We start from the raw sequence: 17531 nt of genomic DNA on the forward strand, positions 1-17531 counted from the left end.
CGTTCTTTTTCCAATTCAAGATACACATTGAAAAACTGGTCATTGGAAAGGATTCTTTCATAGTTAAAAATTTTGGTATAAGAGCATCTACCTATGTGCAGCCACTATCTGGAGTTAAGTCATTATTTTTATACAAAAGGTTGAGGATGAAATATACCTTGAATACTCAATTTGTTTATATTTTCTCACAAAATTGAGAATTTCTGCTGAGCTATATGATTAAATAGAATAAGAAAAATCATAATATTTATATATGACTTTTTCTCTTATTTTTCTCTTCTTTTCTAAAAGTTCTTCATTCTTTTCATGTTTGATTAGTAGCTGTATATCCCCAGATAATTTTCAAATCTTATGTTCACATGTCAGTGACTTATGTCTTTTGCCACCACTGTCTGACCAGAGAAGTCTTCTCTAAAACCTAGAATATTTAGAAAATGCATCTTGGCTGGTCTTCTATGAAAGAAAAAACAAAACAAAATGATAATTTGTCTTTAGTGTTATTTTCATCAAAGAGGAAGATGATTTTCCACTGACCTAACATCATCTTGATATAAGAAGAGGACAGTTCTTATCTTATGAATTACTGATTGGGAAACTGAAGCCCAGCTACACTAAAAAACAGCTAACCTGCCCATAGTTACTGTGATTATGACAAAGACACAGATTCTGAATCCAAGACAGAGCTCAGATATTCATCCTAGGATTGAATTCTAGTTTTCCAAAAAGTTGTTCTTTCTTCTCTCCCTTTCCATCTAGACCACAAGAGAAACACTCTTATACATAACAAAGTATGAAACTCAACATTCACGTGATTACAAATATTCCTATTTTAAAGTTATCCATGTATGATATGTACACTCTAGACAAACTTTCTGATTACCTACATGAAATTTTGGAAAGGAGACATAGGATTACTTAAAAGATAACAATTTTACAAGATAGTAGCATTTATTAGGGATATGACAAATAATTTCACTAGTATCAGCCACTGCACACTTCATAAACAATCATTGCTCTGAAGACTAATTTAAAAATAAAGCTTTCTAGAAGAATTTAGTTATTTAAAATAGAACAAGTGAACCAAATCTCCTTAAAGTTAAGGACAGAAAACAGATTTTCATTTAGGCTCCAATAAGATTAGCTTTCAAAATGCACTTTATTTAGTGGTCATAATTAATATTCCTATTAAAGTGCTGGGTACTCTGGGAATATATATTTGTTCTTAAGAACAATTTAAAACCCCAAACTTTCTAAATCTCTTGCTCTGATCTACATAATTTTTTTTTTAACTGAATACTTAGGACATCTGTGTTGCTATTGTTGTTCAGTTAGTAAGTCATGCCCAACTCTTTGCGACCCCATAGATCAGAGCCAGAGAATTAGAAAGGACATTTGTACTGCTATACTTAATGTAAGATGAAACCTGTGTCATCATCAAAAAATTTCCATTTTAACAATGAAGTCTGTGTCTCTATTCAACATCTATGCCCGGACCATTCTAAAGACTGTTTATGTCAATGTGGTACATGAACTGCTTTGAAATTGTCATCTGCCTTTTGTGTTCCTATTTGCCTTTATCATAAGCTCCTCTATTTACTAGATCAATGTAGTGCAATAATATCCTAATACAGACTGATAAAACTTGTCATCCTGATATGCAGCTCACATTTTTTTTGTTTGACTTCTGCTATCATGTTGCAACCACCTGTCCAGGGTACAGCATCTGATCTTATACATTATTATAAAAGAATATTGAAGATGTGTAAGGTGCTTTGGAAAATGTTCCAATTTTAAATACATATCTATTTACTCCTATTATTACATTGTTAAGAAAGATAATAATAAAAATTTTATTCTGGATGCACCAAGAGCATCTATACAGTGTAAGAATGAAACATGCAGTCCTCTGGTCCCCTTAGAGAGAACCTACTGTCTATGTGCTGGTTGAGGCAACACAGAACATGATTGTATCATTATTGGACATATTAAAGTAAGCGATCACCCTTTACCCAAGTCTGAGTAAGTTTGACTGGAAAGAGTTGTGGAATCTGGGAACCTATAAGATTACTCTATATACAAGGTTTGCTGAACACATGCATTTCTGCTGAAAACAGCAGAGTGTATTCAGCACCACATCATGTCATGCACACAGGAACAGGGGTGGCTGGAAAGAATACTGTGATAACTGCACCATAAATAAGCAACTGATACTCTTCCCTCCTTTGTACTAAAGTAGTTTTAAGCCATATATTTCTTTTCCCAATACATGAACATCAATATTGTAGGTCAATTAGATGAAGTCACAGTTAGAACACAGTAAATATTAGCAACGCTAATAAGCAAAGGCATGGATTGCCAACTACAAACCACTCTGATGTTTCAGTTACTCATACTTTTACACCAACCGCTATTTCTGAAGCACGTGGCTAAAGTTAAACTAACCATTTCTGTACTCAGATTATTTTTTACCACTCACTTTTGAAAGCTTAGGCAAGTTTGTCTCAGACATGGTTAAATAGAAAATACCCTGAAATTCAATAAATATCAGAGGTCAAAGAAAAGTACCATCCTCATCATGAAAGCAGTGGAGTCCCACTTGCAACGTTGATTTCTTACACCATGATTATTTCATTGTCCTGTGCCTATGGTAGGTAGTTATTGTAGCATAGCATGAAGACGTGCTACCCTGAAAGCTTCCATTATGAGTAATGGAAGTTATGGGCACAAAAATAGGAAAATGGAACCCATGGCACATAACATCTGTCCTGAAATTCCTGGATTAAAGAGGCACATCTTGTGGGCATGCGAAGAAGCTCTAATAGAAATTCTAAAATATCAACTGTTTTTACAAATCACTTTGCTTTATACTTCTCCAGGCGGATGGTCGTAACTTGTCTTTTAGTTCTGTTGTTTTTGTTTGGGGATCCTGGGAGACAGTTTAAAAAGCTCATAAAAATGGGTACAATACATCAAAATATCTCTTGATTTTGCTATCACCTCGTGTATGTTAATATATATGTACAGATGGTCCAATAATATACAAACTACTGTTATATATTTTCAACTCAATGCAAACATTAACTGCCCTGCTTCCACTATTAAATGTCATTCATGCACCAATTTAAAAGTATGCCTCTCTGATCAACTTTATAAAATAAACTTTAGTCAAAAGAAATAAACTTTCCTAAGTTCTTACAAATGAATGTGCATTTTATTCTCAATACATAGCATTTGAGAGTGTAGCTATACACGATCTTCTGTTACTTTTTTTTTTAATTGATAATAGGCACTTTCTAAGAAGAGGATTTGTGGCCCAAAAGACTCTGAAATTTGGTCTTTAGTACCCTCCTTTCATAAGCAGATCTGCCTGAGCCTCAATTGTATCAACTCAGCAGAAGTCCAGCAATAGAACCGTGTGCAAAAAAAGCTTTAGAAAATTGTAACTAGAATAATATTATAGAAAAGCAGTTGTCTGAGTTGAACAACTTAACATCTACTTTTTAGTGTTGTTTTTTTTTTTCCTAACCACATTTCATGTAGTACCTCTACAAGCAGTAAGAATCGGGTGTGAGCAATTCTGTATCTGTGCTTCATTCTTTCTAAGTCACAAATATGCTACAAAACTTATCTTTTTATATTCTTTTTTATTTTATGTTATTCTAGTTAAATTTTGTATATGTTAAATATTGTCTGCTTGGTTTTCTTTTGCTAAGAACCTTTCAAGTTCACCTTTGAGCAAGTTAAAAATAAAATTTAGAACATTCATCACCTTTGGAAAATCAGCATCTCTAACATAAATGGTTAAAAAGACCCTTTTACCCTGTGGTGCAGTATTTCTATAATAATATACACGATATTAATAGTTCAGTATTTATGGGGTTGAAAAACATGAGCTTATAAGATGGTGGCTGTTACCCAAGATGAAGGGAGTAGGGATATCCTTACATAAGAGTTAATGATTACTATCTAAGTAAATGTTGAACAAGGAGAGGTACAGTTGAGCAAAAATGCAATTCATGCACAAACCCAAGTAGTAAGTTCCATATCCCACGTCGATGTCTGACTGAGGCAACAAAACAGTTATTTCAACGGAGCAAATACTGCCTGTTGTGGAAAATAGCCTAATACTATGTTACAGAAAAATATCCTATGGAATGAAATCATAAAATGGCACTAATAGTTTAAAAGGTTGAATGATTCCTTGGCGTTAATTTATAATTTTAACTTAACAGAAGAGTGAGGAAATGACAGATCAGTATACTCAGCCTGAGATCAAATTTGTCATGGCAACATTGGCAGGTTGGACCCTGATTCTTCAACTATTACACTGCCTTGGTTAACAAAAATCATACTTTTAAAAATTACAGAATAGAGATTATAAATAAATGTAAATTGTGCATGCAGTCAACTGCATAATATACAAGCAATGTCTACTTTTTAATAATTATCTTCTTTGGCAGGCCAGAATCCAGCTGGACATGCAATATTTACACATCAAAATCCATATTGTGTTCATCATATTGAAAGCAAGTGAAAATATATATATATATGTATATACTGTATATATACACATATGTATATAGATGTATATACTGTTTTTAATATATTAACAAATATATATGTATATATATATTAAAAGTGGATTTCATCTTTGTCAGATTCAGGTGACTCAGGCCTTGAAACACTAAAAATATCCTGACAGGGTATTTGAGGAGGTACTTGGAGAGGCATTTGGGATTTTGGAGAAGAGATTGGGGGTGTACTTTTCTCTGAGAGTATTTTTAAGATTTCTGCCACCTGCTTCTCCAGGGCAGTCATTCTGCAGCTTAGCAGCTGAATGTCCTCTTTGAGTTCATGTTTGACTTCCTGCAGTGTGGTCTGTAAGGCCTGCTCGGGGATGGGATAAAAGGGGTGTTTGGCATCAGCCTGGATGGGGCTGTGCTCTAATGGGCTTCGTGCCTCCCCAGCCTTATCCAAACGAAGGTCACTTTTTGTAATCCCACTGTCACAGGAATCCGTTTTCCTTAATGGGTTTTTGGTGACACTGTTCTCTGAGTCACTGCCCTTGGGGTCCTCGGACAATAGCCCCATCGACTCAGCTTTAGTGACGTTATTCCAGTCTTCCTTCTTCTCCTCATGGGTTCCCATATTATTCTTGAGTCGCAGCCACCCTTTCCCATTTCCATTCTTCATTCTTATGGGGCTGTTGACTTTGAGACATTTGGGGTCAGCGCCACCACTGGGCTTGAGTTCCATGGCATCGCGGTTGTTTTGCTTGAGGGACTCGCTGGTTTTCACGTAAGCCAGAGACGTCTGAATGGGTGTGATCTGCGACACGGTGACCACACTGGTGCCGGTGATGGGCGCTCCATTCTGTAAGGAGCGGCTTTCTACCTGCAGCTGGTTCCGCTCGGGGTCACTCTGCGTTGACCCCTGATTCCGCAGCTCCTTCTGCTGCTTGAATTTCTGGAAGAGCTTTCTTACTGGATGGTCCACGGGGATGCTGAGGGTGACCTCATTCTTTTGCCTGAGGCGCTCCTCCTCTTCTTTCTTCACATCACTGATTTTGCGGAAAATGATCTGTGGAGGGGCAGAAAGATTAAAAACTTGACTATAGAAACAGATGACTTAATACTTGTGTGACAAGATACCAGGTGTATTCTGTTTTCCAAAGGAAACTCTTGAAGATAGGGCAAGCAAGACCACTTCTGAAGGGAAAAATAGTCCAGTGCCAGTTAACAGGTACAGTACACTTGAAATTAGACATAGAAACACTGACTAAACTTGCTCAGCTCATTTTGTCCCACTTCCTTGCATATCAGAGGGGGAATGTAGTTAAGAAACAACTAAATAGAGCTATTTGCTTTCTTGTTCACATTCCCATTTCACAGAAAATAGACAAATACATAAATATAAACATCTATTAATATGTTAGTATATATGTATATTCATACATGTATACATGCATGTGCAAGAAAACATATTTATCTCTTTGCAATATATCACTATTTCATGTAAGTTTTTCTTTTTTCTTTTTGATCATATTAATATGATTGAAACCCCTTCGTAATGTCATCCTCTGTTTAGAGGTCAAATAATAAGAGTTCTAAGCTATAAAAATACTGAAAATTTAGGCAGTCTACCGACATAGCACTGTGAGTTGGATAGAAGGAGGGATTAAATTTATTTAGGTGGCTCTGAGGCTAGAACAAGGATTTATATATAGAAGCTTCGGGAAGGTAAATACCAGGTCAGTATACAAACTTTATTTCAAACTACTACGCATTAACTGATTACACTGCCTCAAAAACTCATGAAATTCACACCACTGAAATATTCGAACAGAAATAAGAACATTGTCCATGTAATACTTTCACTGAGTAGGAGGCTAGACTCTTCAAATTCCAATATTTTAAAAATTCAAATGTAAAGTTAAATACATAGTACATGCAGGATTAGATGAGCACTCTCAAATATAAGTAAGCATAGATTTTATTAAAAATGTATTTTGAAAATAATATTGTGAAGTTACAACTCCATCAAGAAAAATACAAAAGACTGACTATGTAAGAAATTATTACCACTTATATTATCAGAGTCAGAGGTGAATTTGGAAAGTGCAAGATTTTTTACTCTAAAGAACAAAATAACTACAGATGAGGGTTATAAGGAATATTCACAAGGGAGTTACATTAGTGTGCTTTCAGAATCAGATAATTTTATGATGCTAGCAAAATTACTTGCCTCTATCACCCTCTCTTATTAAGCTGTTGGTTGGATTAGAACTACATGTGAAGTATATAGTCTCTCTCATGTAATAGACTCTCAGAATACGTTGATTATCTCCCTTGAACTCTCATAAAACACTTTCTGTTTGAAACCATTTTCATCACCTCTGTCTCCGTATAGTCATTGATCTTATGCTAGAACCAATACTAGTGATGATCACTGTAAACAGAGAAGTCAGGGAGAGGAGAGGCAATTCTCCCTATAAAAGCACATTTTCTAAATTGATATTGATGCACTAAATATAGCTTATCAAGAAGTAATAATTCATATTTTAAAATAAATATTCTCTAAATTCAGTAACTGTCTATAAAGACCAGCATATTTTCCCTTCTCTACTAGTACACGAAATAGATCTTTTTGAAAAATGTAATTCTAATCTCTTTAGTCTGACATCAAAGCTCCAGCAGTTTAATAAGAAGTCTTTCAAAGGGTTGACATATTTCTCATGCTTCCTAGGTAAATAAGGCTTGTTCTAAACTTCAAGATATTAACACTTTTTGAGACCAGACAAATCTAAACATGGAAATGAAGATACTCTATTCCTGGATCATTCCCTTTCGTTGTAAATGCAGTTACTTTGATTCTATGAACTGACATAAAGGGACTAATGTAAACGGTGGGTCACATCCTTCTTCCCACTGGACTCCAGCCTGGTTTGTTTTTAACTGTAGTTACTTAGACTTGGAAAGACATAGCCTTGGTGAGGGGTGGTAACTGAGATTACCCTTCACATTTTGGGGGTGGGGAAATGCATCTAAGTCAAATGAACAGTGGAGGAGGGCAAGGCTTGGTGCACAGGGATGTCAGATAAAATACAACACATCCATGCAATATTTAGGACACACTAAAAAATCATACATTATTTATCTGAATGGGATAAATTTATACTGCCATGTGAGGTTCACAGATGAAAGATGTGGGGTTCCTGGAGACTGAGAATCTGTGGGCATCTTAGGCCATACTTTAAATTTTCAATACAATGGCTAATAATTGCTTATAGTTATTGTGTGCTTACCAAATTTGGGATGCTTTGTGATTTAAGGATGTAATATGCCCAAGTAAAACATCAGTTTAAAAAAATAAGCCTTCTTTCTCCAGTTTCCCTTACCAGCCAGGCCCTCTCCATCAACCAAAAACCAACAAAGGCCTTTGACACAGCTACCACTAAGTGGAGAACAAAGACTCCTAATGCCATACTACTGAGTACAAGGGGAGTTCTGTGACAGGGCCAGGCTGCCACTCTGCATCAAGGGACAAATAAAATAGAACTGGGTTGGCATATTTTGTCACCAAAAAGATGTAAAAGGAAATGAGAAAAAGAAAGAATGAGGTTTTGTATATGAAAAACAGAATCCGAAGAATTCATACTTGGATTTAATCAACTATTTAGCATAAACAGACTTGTAAGTCAAAGCTCACTTTAAAAAAAAAAAAAAACAACTTTTAAATTGAATGGAGTTTCCTGAATGAGACTAAATTTATCTATTTTGACTGTAGAACAGAAATTATGACTTTTTCAAAAATGCTTATCAAAAATACTTATTAAAAAAGAGGTCACTTCTACAAGTGTATTATCTCATTTAACTGTCATTACTCCTCTATGAGATAGGTCCTATTATTCTCATGTTACAGAAAAGCAGACTGAAGCAAAAAAGTTTAAATGGTTTGCAGTAAGTCACACAGCTAGTAAATGGCCAGGGTACAAATCCATGGAGTCAGATCCCAAACAGTTAACCATTACAGTCTAATGCAGTTCTTCAGGATAACTTTGACAGCACCTCCTGTACCTGTGAAAACCCAGACAGGTGAGTGGATGAAGTAGGGAGTGATGCAGCAGTTTAACATCCAAAAGGCAACCCTTCACAGAGCATTTGCCATGACGAACCATCCCTCAAAGTGGTGAAATTAATAAACAATTGAAGCTCTGTGCTTGTTGAATAAGTAGAGTTGACAAACACTTGCTGAGTAGAATCAAGTTCAAGTTTTTGACCCACAGATCAATCTTTAAAGAACCTGAGTAAGAATCCTTGAACTGTAAGAATAGAATAACATCCATTAAGAATGTATTTTCTGGCTGATGACAAAGCAAAACTTTCCTAATGCGAGGTATCAGAATATAGGCCCTGAAAATTTTAAAAAAAATTACAGAGGTGTCACAACCAGTTGGCCTATGTCTTATGTGCAAAGCCTGATAGACTTTGCTATGACTTATAAAAAATGTGTTATACAACAAATAAGAAAATAAAGTCACCATATTTCAAAAACATTAAATGTAGTAACATTAAATATAATAAATGCTCAGAGTTTGAAGATAATTTTATGACTCTAAACCCCAACTTTCAATAACAACATGTTTTTATTACAAAGAAGACATTTCATCATAAAAAATAGGATGAAAATTATTCTACATTACCATTACAAGCATGAATATTCTCATATAAATTATCTCAGTCCATGCTGAATCTTTCCTTCTAAAGAAGTGCTTCTTACCTTTAACGTTTTAATCATGTAGAATAAAATGGTTTAAATTCATAAGGAAGAGAAAGATTGATAATTTTTAGTTAGTTAAACCTTCAAAACAGTGTGTTTTTATTTTAGATTAAAATAATCTGCAGGCTACTTTTTGGCATTGAAAGAATCTTCAAATAATAAGAGTTTTCATTATCCAATTGATTCTTACATTGGCAATGTGTCATACAGAAAGTAAAAAATTTCCTATTAATTCAATAATTCAATACATAAGCTATATACATTAATTCTGCCAAATGATAACATAAAATTATGATTATTTTCCCTTAGAAAACAAAGATTTAAAAGCAAAATCCCCCAAAACATTATTTTAAAAAATAATTAAAGGATCTGAGTGAAGTTCAGAGGAGATCAACTTATATTAGAATTAAATCGTGTAAAGAAACAACTTGGATTAAAATAAATCAGCTTTTAAAAATGCAATATTTGCTTTTTTCTTTAGGAACCTTGAGCAAGAGGTTCCTACAACCTCTTGCACCATGTCTATCTTCTGCTGAATGGCAAGTCAAATTGCTAATAAACACTAAAAAATTAAGGACAGAATTAGAAAAGAAAAATCACAAATCAGACTATGATTAGAGCCACACATTTATTGGTAGAATGCACAATAGCCTGTACTGTTTCTATGAGTAAAGGGGTTTATTTCATTTAAGCTTTTCTTCTCCTTGCTTCATTATGTTCTGTGGAGCCCATGCTGGAAGGTTTAATTTATTTAAATGATAAAAGCTTCTTAAACTTGACAGGGAACATGGCCAACTGAGCTTTCCATTTCAAAAGTAGGACATTTGATAATAAAAAGGGATATCAAAATTGAATAATTTGAATGTGTACTGAACTTTGAAATCCAATAAAAGCAAGGGGAAAAAAAGGGTTAGAATCATTTATTTAATGACATGGATTTAGTATTATGTAATTTGGAGGATAGAGGTATACTCTCTGAAATGGCTCATCACTTCCCAGATCTGTGAATCTACAGAATTGACTAGGAATTTATAGCTACTTATACAATCAAACACCAGCTCCAGATTATCTGACTCTCTTTAAGGACTTAGTTGTTTTGGTGCTTTGGTTCCTTTTACTGTTTCTATGAACTTAGTCACTAATTCTAACTCTAGTCTTTTCAACCATTCCAACCTGAACTGATACAACAAAGAAGCACTTAGCAATCACTATTGCGTGTATATCAGATGCTATAAACTTTTTTTAACAAAGGCCACAGTGACAGAGCTGGGGCAGGTGACCATGTGTGACTGAAGGATAACAATGATACACCATACTCTGATTTGAAATATGGCTGCCTTGCTTCATTCAACCATTCATAGGCTCTTCCAGGGCAAGGAATGTGTTATAGATCTAGTTCAGCCCTGTAGGTCCTAAATGAGCTTTGAGGAATTAATTAATTAAGTGATTAATACAAAGAAAAAGGAAGGAAGGGAGGTGAGTAGAAAGGAAAAAATAAGGAAATGAGAGAAAAAGAAAATTGTTTGATTTTGTTAATGTGTTGGGAAATGCCTAATACGAATAGATGTAGTTAATAAGATGCAAATGCAGGACATTCTCAGAGAAGGCAATGGTACCCCACTCCAGTACTCTTGCCTGGAAAATCCCATGGACTGAGGAGCCTGGTGGGCTGCAGTCCCTGGGGTCACTAAAGTCGGACATGACTGAGCGACTTCACTTTCACTTTTCACTTTCATGCATTGGAGAAGGAAATGGCAACCCACTCCAGTGTTCTTGCCTGGAAAATCCCAGGGACGGGGAGCCTGGTGGCTGCCGTCTACGGGGGTCGCACAGAGTTGGAGACGACTGAAGTGACTTAGCAGCAGCAGCAGCAACAGCAGGACATTCTAGACTTAACTGATATAATTATGCATTTCTATTACTAAAGTTTTTTCATTAAAAAAATATAAAAGCAGGAAGCCGAAGTCTTCAAAACCAAGAATATAGCTAATCCAAGGTAAAGCTGGCAAAGTTTAGACTCAGTCTCAAATATTGCAATAATCCATGATTTGTCTTCCCTGTCTCGGTTTCTACCTTTATTTCCCTTTATTCCATTCTTTACTATTATATATCAAACATGATAGTGTCCCACACACAAAAATCACAGAGTAAAATCAAAGCTCTTTAATACAGTCAGCAAGCCTACAGTGGTTAGTTAACCTTCTTTTCCAACTTCTGTTTTCCTTCACTCTCACTTGACCTTCACACACCAGCTACTGAATCAATTCGAGATCTAGAATCTAACACTGCACATAGTGTTCTCTCTCCTCCTCCTCACCTGCTGGGGAGCTCCCACTTATCCTTTAATCCTCAGCTCACTCTGCTCGTCTTTATGAGTCAGGACCAGCTAAACAATGTGCTTTTTTTTTTTTTTTTTAGTTGCTCAGTCATGTCCAACTCTGTGACCCTATTGGCTGTAGCCCACCAGGCTCCTCTGTCCATGGGGATTCTCCAGGCAAGAATATTGGAGTGGGTTTTCATGCCTTCCTCCAGGGGATCAAGCCAGGGATTGAACCCAGGTCTCCTGCACTACAGGCATATTCTTTACCATCTGAGCCACCAGGGAAGCCCGGCTATACAATATGTAGGGCCAAATACAACATAAAAATTCAGGGCCTCTAATATCATACTTAATGGTAAAATACTGAAAGCTCTTTCAAGAGTTCAGGAAAGAAACAGGTACATACCATCTTGCCACTCCTATTCATCACGGTGCTAAAGCTAATAGTCACGGAAATTGTCAAGAAAATGAAATAAAAGACATCCAGAATGAAGAAGAATTAAAACCATCTCTATTTGGAGATGACATGATTAGGTACACAGAAAATCCTAAGGAATCCACTACAATTGTGCATGCATGCACACATACATAAACATACAGACAAAAAAAATAGTAGAGCTAATAAAGGACTTCAGCAAAAATGCAGGATACAAAATCAATAAAAAGTTAGTTGTATTTCTATACTAGTAATGAATGATCTAAAAATAAAACTAAGAAAATAATGTCAGAAGACAACATCAAAGAAAATAGAATATTTAGGAAAAATTTTAACAAAAGAAACACAGGACTTATATACAAAAACTATAAAACATTGTTCAAATAAATTAAAGATCCAAATCAATAGATATTCATGTTTATAAACTGAAAGACTAAATATTGTTAGCATGACAATATACCCCAAATTCATCTGTAGATTTAATTCCTAAATTGATTAGGAATTAAAATACAAATTTTATTTTTCAGGAACTGACAAGCTGACCCTAAAATATAGGTGGAAATGTGAGGGACCCAGAATATCTAAAAATATCAAAATATAAGAATGTAGTTGGAGGATTCGTACTTTCCAGTTTAAAAACTTATTCCAAAGCTTTAGTAATCAAGACAGTGTGGTACTGGCATAAGGACAGACTTATACATCACTGGAACAGAACTAAGAGTCTAAAAATAAACCTATGCATTTATGGTCAATTGCTTTTTGACAAGAATGCCAAGAGGATTCAATTAGGAAAGATTAACCTTTTCAACAAATGGTGCTGGAGCAACTGCATGTTCACAAAAAAGAAAAAATATATAGATGGATAGATACAGATGCAAGTCTCATACCATATAGAAAATTCAACTCAAAAATATATCAAAGACTTAAATGTAAGAGCTAAAACTATAAAATTCCTAGAAAGAACCCAAGGCATAAATTTTAGTGACCTTGAATTAGGCAAAGCTTTCTTAGACACCTAAATCTCAAGCTACCAAAAATAGTAAATAAATAATTTGGACTTCACTAAATTTCAGAACTTAATCGTAAAAAAGAATGAAATAATACCACTTGCAGCAATATGGATGGACTTAGAGATTATCATGCTAAGTAATTAAGAGAGAAAGACAAATAATACTTAGATATGAAATCTCAAAAAAGCTTTTGCAAATGAACTTATATACAAAAGAGAAATAGGCCAATAGAAATAGAAAACAAACTTATGCTTACCAGAAGAGAAACAGTAAGGGGGAGGGATCAATTAATAATATAAGTCACTTTGCTTTACACTTGAAACTAATACAACATTGTGAATCAACTGTACTTCAATAAAAATATACAAAAATAGTCAAAGAATTAGAAAAGATATTTACCCAGAGATGCTATACAAATTATCAACTGGCACATGAAAAGGTGCTCAGCATCATTAGTCATTAGGGAAATGCAAGCCAAAACCACAATTTCACTTCCTCTAGGATGGCTATAATAAAAAGATAACAAGTATTATTAATAGCAGAAAATACCAAGTGTTGGGAGGATGTAGAGTAAGTGTAACCCTCATACACTGCTGGTGCAAATATAAAAATGCCTCTGTGGAAAGCAGCTTGTCAGTTTCTCAAAAATGTGACATACAGTAGCCATACAACCCAGCAATTCCACTAGTAGGCATATATCCAAGAAAAAAAAAATGTAGTGATGCAAAAACTTGTACATGAATGTTCATAGTGGCATTATTCATAATAGCCAAAAAGTAGAAACAACCCAAATATCTAATAATGAATGAATCAGCAAACAAAATGTGATATACGCATACAAAAAATATTACCTAGCCATAAAAGGAAGCAAAGTACTGATCCATGTGACACCTTGAAAATATCACCCTAAGTGCAAGAAGCCTGATACAAAGTGTCATGCATTGTATGACTTCACTTATATAAAATGTTTAGAATAGGCAAATTTAGTCAGGAAGTAATGTTTTCCAAAGTTTAGGGGATATGGGAAATGGGGAATGAATACTAGAAAGTGTGAGATTTCTTTTGTGGGTAATGAAAATATTCTGGAATTAGATAGTGGTGATGGTTACAAAATTTTGTGAATGTACTAAAAATCACTGAACTGTATCCTTTAAAATGGTGAATTGTATGTTGCATGAATTATATCACTAAAAAAAAAAGCAGGTCTTCTTGTTCAAAATGATAAAGAATTTCAAGATAACAGCAACAGAGTATTCAACCAAGATCTGGGCTCTTCTCCTGAGAGCAAAGTCTTAAGGCTGGGCATCCAGGAAGCCACAGTGCTGGGAGACTTTCACTTACTGCCCCCAGGTAGAGCTGCTGCTCCTGCTAAGTCGCTTCAGTCGTGTCCGACTCTGTGCGACCCCATAGACGGCAGCCCACCAGGCTCCCCCGTCCCTGGGATTCTCCAGGCAAGAACACTGGAGTGGGTTGCCATTTCCTTCTCCAATGCATGAAAGTGAAAAGTGAAAGTGAAGTCGCTCAGTCGTGTCCGACTCTCCGATTCTGTCCTATTCTACATCCTCAGGGCATTTATTTTATGACACATGAATGGTGGGATACAGAAGCAAATAAGATAATCATTCACACTGTATTTGTTAAACACTTACCATGTTTCAAGCCCTGTTTAAGAGTTATGTATATATCAGTAAACAAAACAAAACCTCTTAACTATTCCATAGAATGTCAGGTGATGTGGGCTACAAAGAAAAAGAAAGAGTATCAGGACCTAGAGAAGGCAAAGTGGTTGGATCTCTATTGGGAAGTGATATTGGAGCGAAGACAGTCATGGAATGAAGAAGCTGGCCATGCAGATGGCCATGGGGACGGGGGGAACTAGAGCTGAGAGCGTCTGCATGTTTGATGAATAGTGAGGAATGAAGAGCTGCTGGCATTTAGTAACCATGGGGAGAATTACTGCCGAAGAGGTTGGAGAGGAGGCCATGGACTTCAGTTTTTAAATGTGAGGAGACGCCGTAGGAGACTTTGGAGCAGAGGGTCTCACTTCCACTCTGAAAGGATAGCTCAGGCTGTTGTGGGAAAAAATAAATTATATAGTCAGAAGGACAGCAAGAAGGTACCAATTAGGAAGCTTTTTGGGTAACTCTGCTGAGACATCATGTTTGACTAAGACAAGAGAGATAGAAATGGAGGTAGTGACAAGTGGTCAAATTCTGAATTTATTTTGCCAGTAAGACTAATGGAATTTGCAGATGTACTGGATAAACAATCTTAGAAAATATAAAATTTAAAGTCTCTCTTTAGGCTACACAAAAGTATAAATAGCAGTACCATTTTCTGATGGTGAAACCTGATATGGTGTCCTATAAACTAGAAAGACAAGCTATCTGTCCCCCTAGACACACACACACACACACACAGATGCATGCATATATACGTACATGCATATATAAACATGTGCACAGTGTATCAAAGTGGAAAAGCAGTATAACTGACTTAACACTCCCATTAAAAGCTGTAGGGAATCACGGCTGAGAGGCTCAGTCATCACTGGTCCCAGGCAATGATGAGATCTGCCAGGCAGGCACTGTGATGCCCCGCTGCCCTGGCAGAGGGGTAAAGTCCTTTATTAGTTTCTCAGTCTGCTATGTGGGATAAGTTCTATCATCCACTGTTCTCTGTGGCTCATGATTCCTTTTCTTTGGATGCTCATTTTTGTCCATTTCCCTCTACAGTTCAAACCTATTATCGGGGTTGGAAATTTTATCCTATTTCAAGACTGTAGAGCTTCCTCAGCTTCTTCCTGCCTGCAGATTAGGGGCCTGAGATTTGGTTTTGAAATCACATTAAAAACAACAAAAAAATGATTTTTTAAGACCAAGCTTAAGAGTGAAGGCAGGAGGAGAAGGGGATGACAGAGGATGAGATGGTTGGATGGCATCACCGACTCAATGGACATGAGTTTGGGTAAACTCCGGGAGTTGGTGATGGACAGGGAGGCCTGGCGTGCTGCAGTTCATGGGGTCGCAAAGAGTCGGACACGAGTGAGTGACTGAACTGAACTGAACTGAACTGATGGTTTCTTTGGCCATATAATTATCTTTAAAAAATTAGCTTCTGATCTGTTTATAGTCAATTCCATATTCCTGCAACCTCACAAAAAGGTATTTCCTAGATGTAGTTCTCAAGTCTGGTTTAATCCTTTACTTTCTTGGCACCATGTCTCTGTTACTCTCAAGTCTCTGCCTCTGTCTCTTCCTCCATGATGGAAACTACATTGAAAGCATCAGATTTGATGGGATGTCACATCTCTATTATCTGATCTTTGCCATGTGAAAGTCACTCAGCCATGTCCGACTCTTTGCAACCCCATGGACTATACAGTCCATGGAATTCTCCAGGCCAAAATACTGGACTGGGTGGCCATTCCTTTCTCCAGGGGATCTTCCTAATCCAGGTACTGAACCCAGGTCTCCTACATTACAGGTGGATTCCTTATCAGTTGAGCCACCAGGGAAGCCATAAAACCATCTAGACTTTTTTTGTACCAAAAAGTCATTTTTGTGCAAATCTTTTCTGTCTTATTTTTACATTTTCATGTTCTAAATCCTTTCCATATCTGCTTACAGGCCCTCCAGTTCTTGCCTGTGATCACCTTTTTCTTCTCTGCTGCTGCTACTGCTAAGTCACTTCAGTCATGTCCGACTCTGTGAGACCCCATAGACAGCAGCCCTTCAGGCTCCCCCATCCCTGACATTCTCCAGGCAAGAACACTGGAGTGGGTTGCCATTTCCTTCTCCAATGCATGAAAGTGAAAAGTGAAAGTGAAGTCACTCACTTTTTGACTCTTCGGGTCTTTCTTCTCATGCCTTGCTAAATGTAACCAGTCACAACCCCCACTCACTACTGGAATTCTGCTTTCCAAACTTTTCCAAAAGAACTAGTGCATTGGAACGCAATCACAGATGTCCACTATACCACATGTTTCGTCACTGTAAAATATTGGTTTCCATCTTTTCATGTCTCAAATATCAATTTCCTTACTTATTTCTACTCCTGTTAAGTTACTGCCTCATATTTTAGAATTAATGTTGGCAGAGTCTCACTCTTGGTATCAACTTAAGCTGATACCCAACAATTTATTTCCAGTGACATAAATATGAGAATATGTTTAACACAGTGGACTGTATGGTTTAAATAAAGCTGGTAAATTTTTATGTTATATTTTCCCAACAATTTAGAATTCAAATAGTATCTAAAAATAGAATCATAAACTTTTTAAAAAATTACCTTCAATTCGAAAAAGTCCTCTTGCACACACACAAAAATATAAGTTCATCAATAAATAGACATGAAATTTAGACTATTTCCATCACTACTGATCAAGACAAACTAAAACACTGATCATTAACCAAGAAGGAAAATAAATTACATAAGACAAGAACAATGGAAGGGTAATAATTAAACAAACACTCACATAGTTTTA

The 17531-nt window shown here is 36.0% G+C and overlaps 1 protein-coding gene across 1 annotated transcript in view; it reads right to left on the minus strand.

Moving 5' to 3' along the window:
• Positions 1-4632: 4632 nt before the first annotated feature.
• Positions 4633-17531, minus strand: part of KCNH5 (potassium voltage-gated channel subfamily H member 5) — a 383851-nt gene continuing 370952 nt past the window's right edge. The window contains exon 11 of the mRNA NM_001192989.1: positions 4633-5580. Coding sequence (NP_001179918.1) covers positions 4633-5580 — 948 coding nt within the window. The remainder of the gene's footprint in view (positions 5581-17531) is intronic.

The sequence above is a fragment of the Bos taurus genome, chromosome 10 (assembly GCF_002263795.3).
Source record: "Bos taurus isolate L1 Dominette 01449 registration number 42190680 breed Hereford chromosome 10, ARS-UCD2.0, whole genome shotgun sequence".
NCBI lineage: Eukaryota > Metazoa > Chordata > Mammalia > Artiodactyla > Bovidae > Bos > Bos taurus.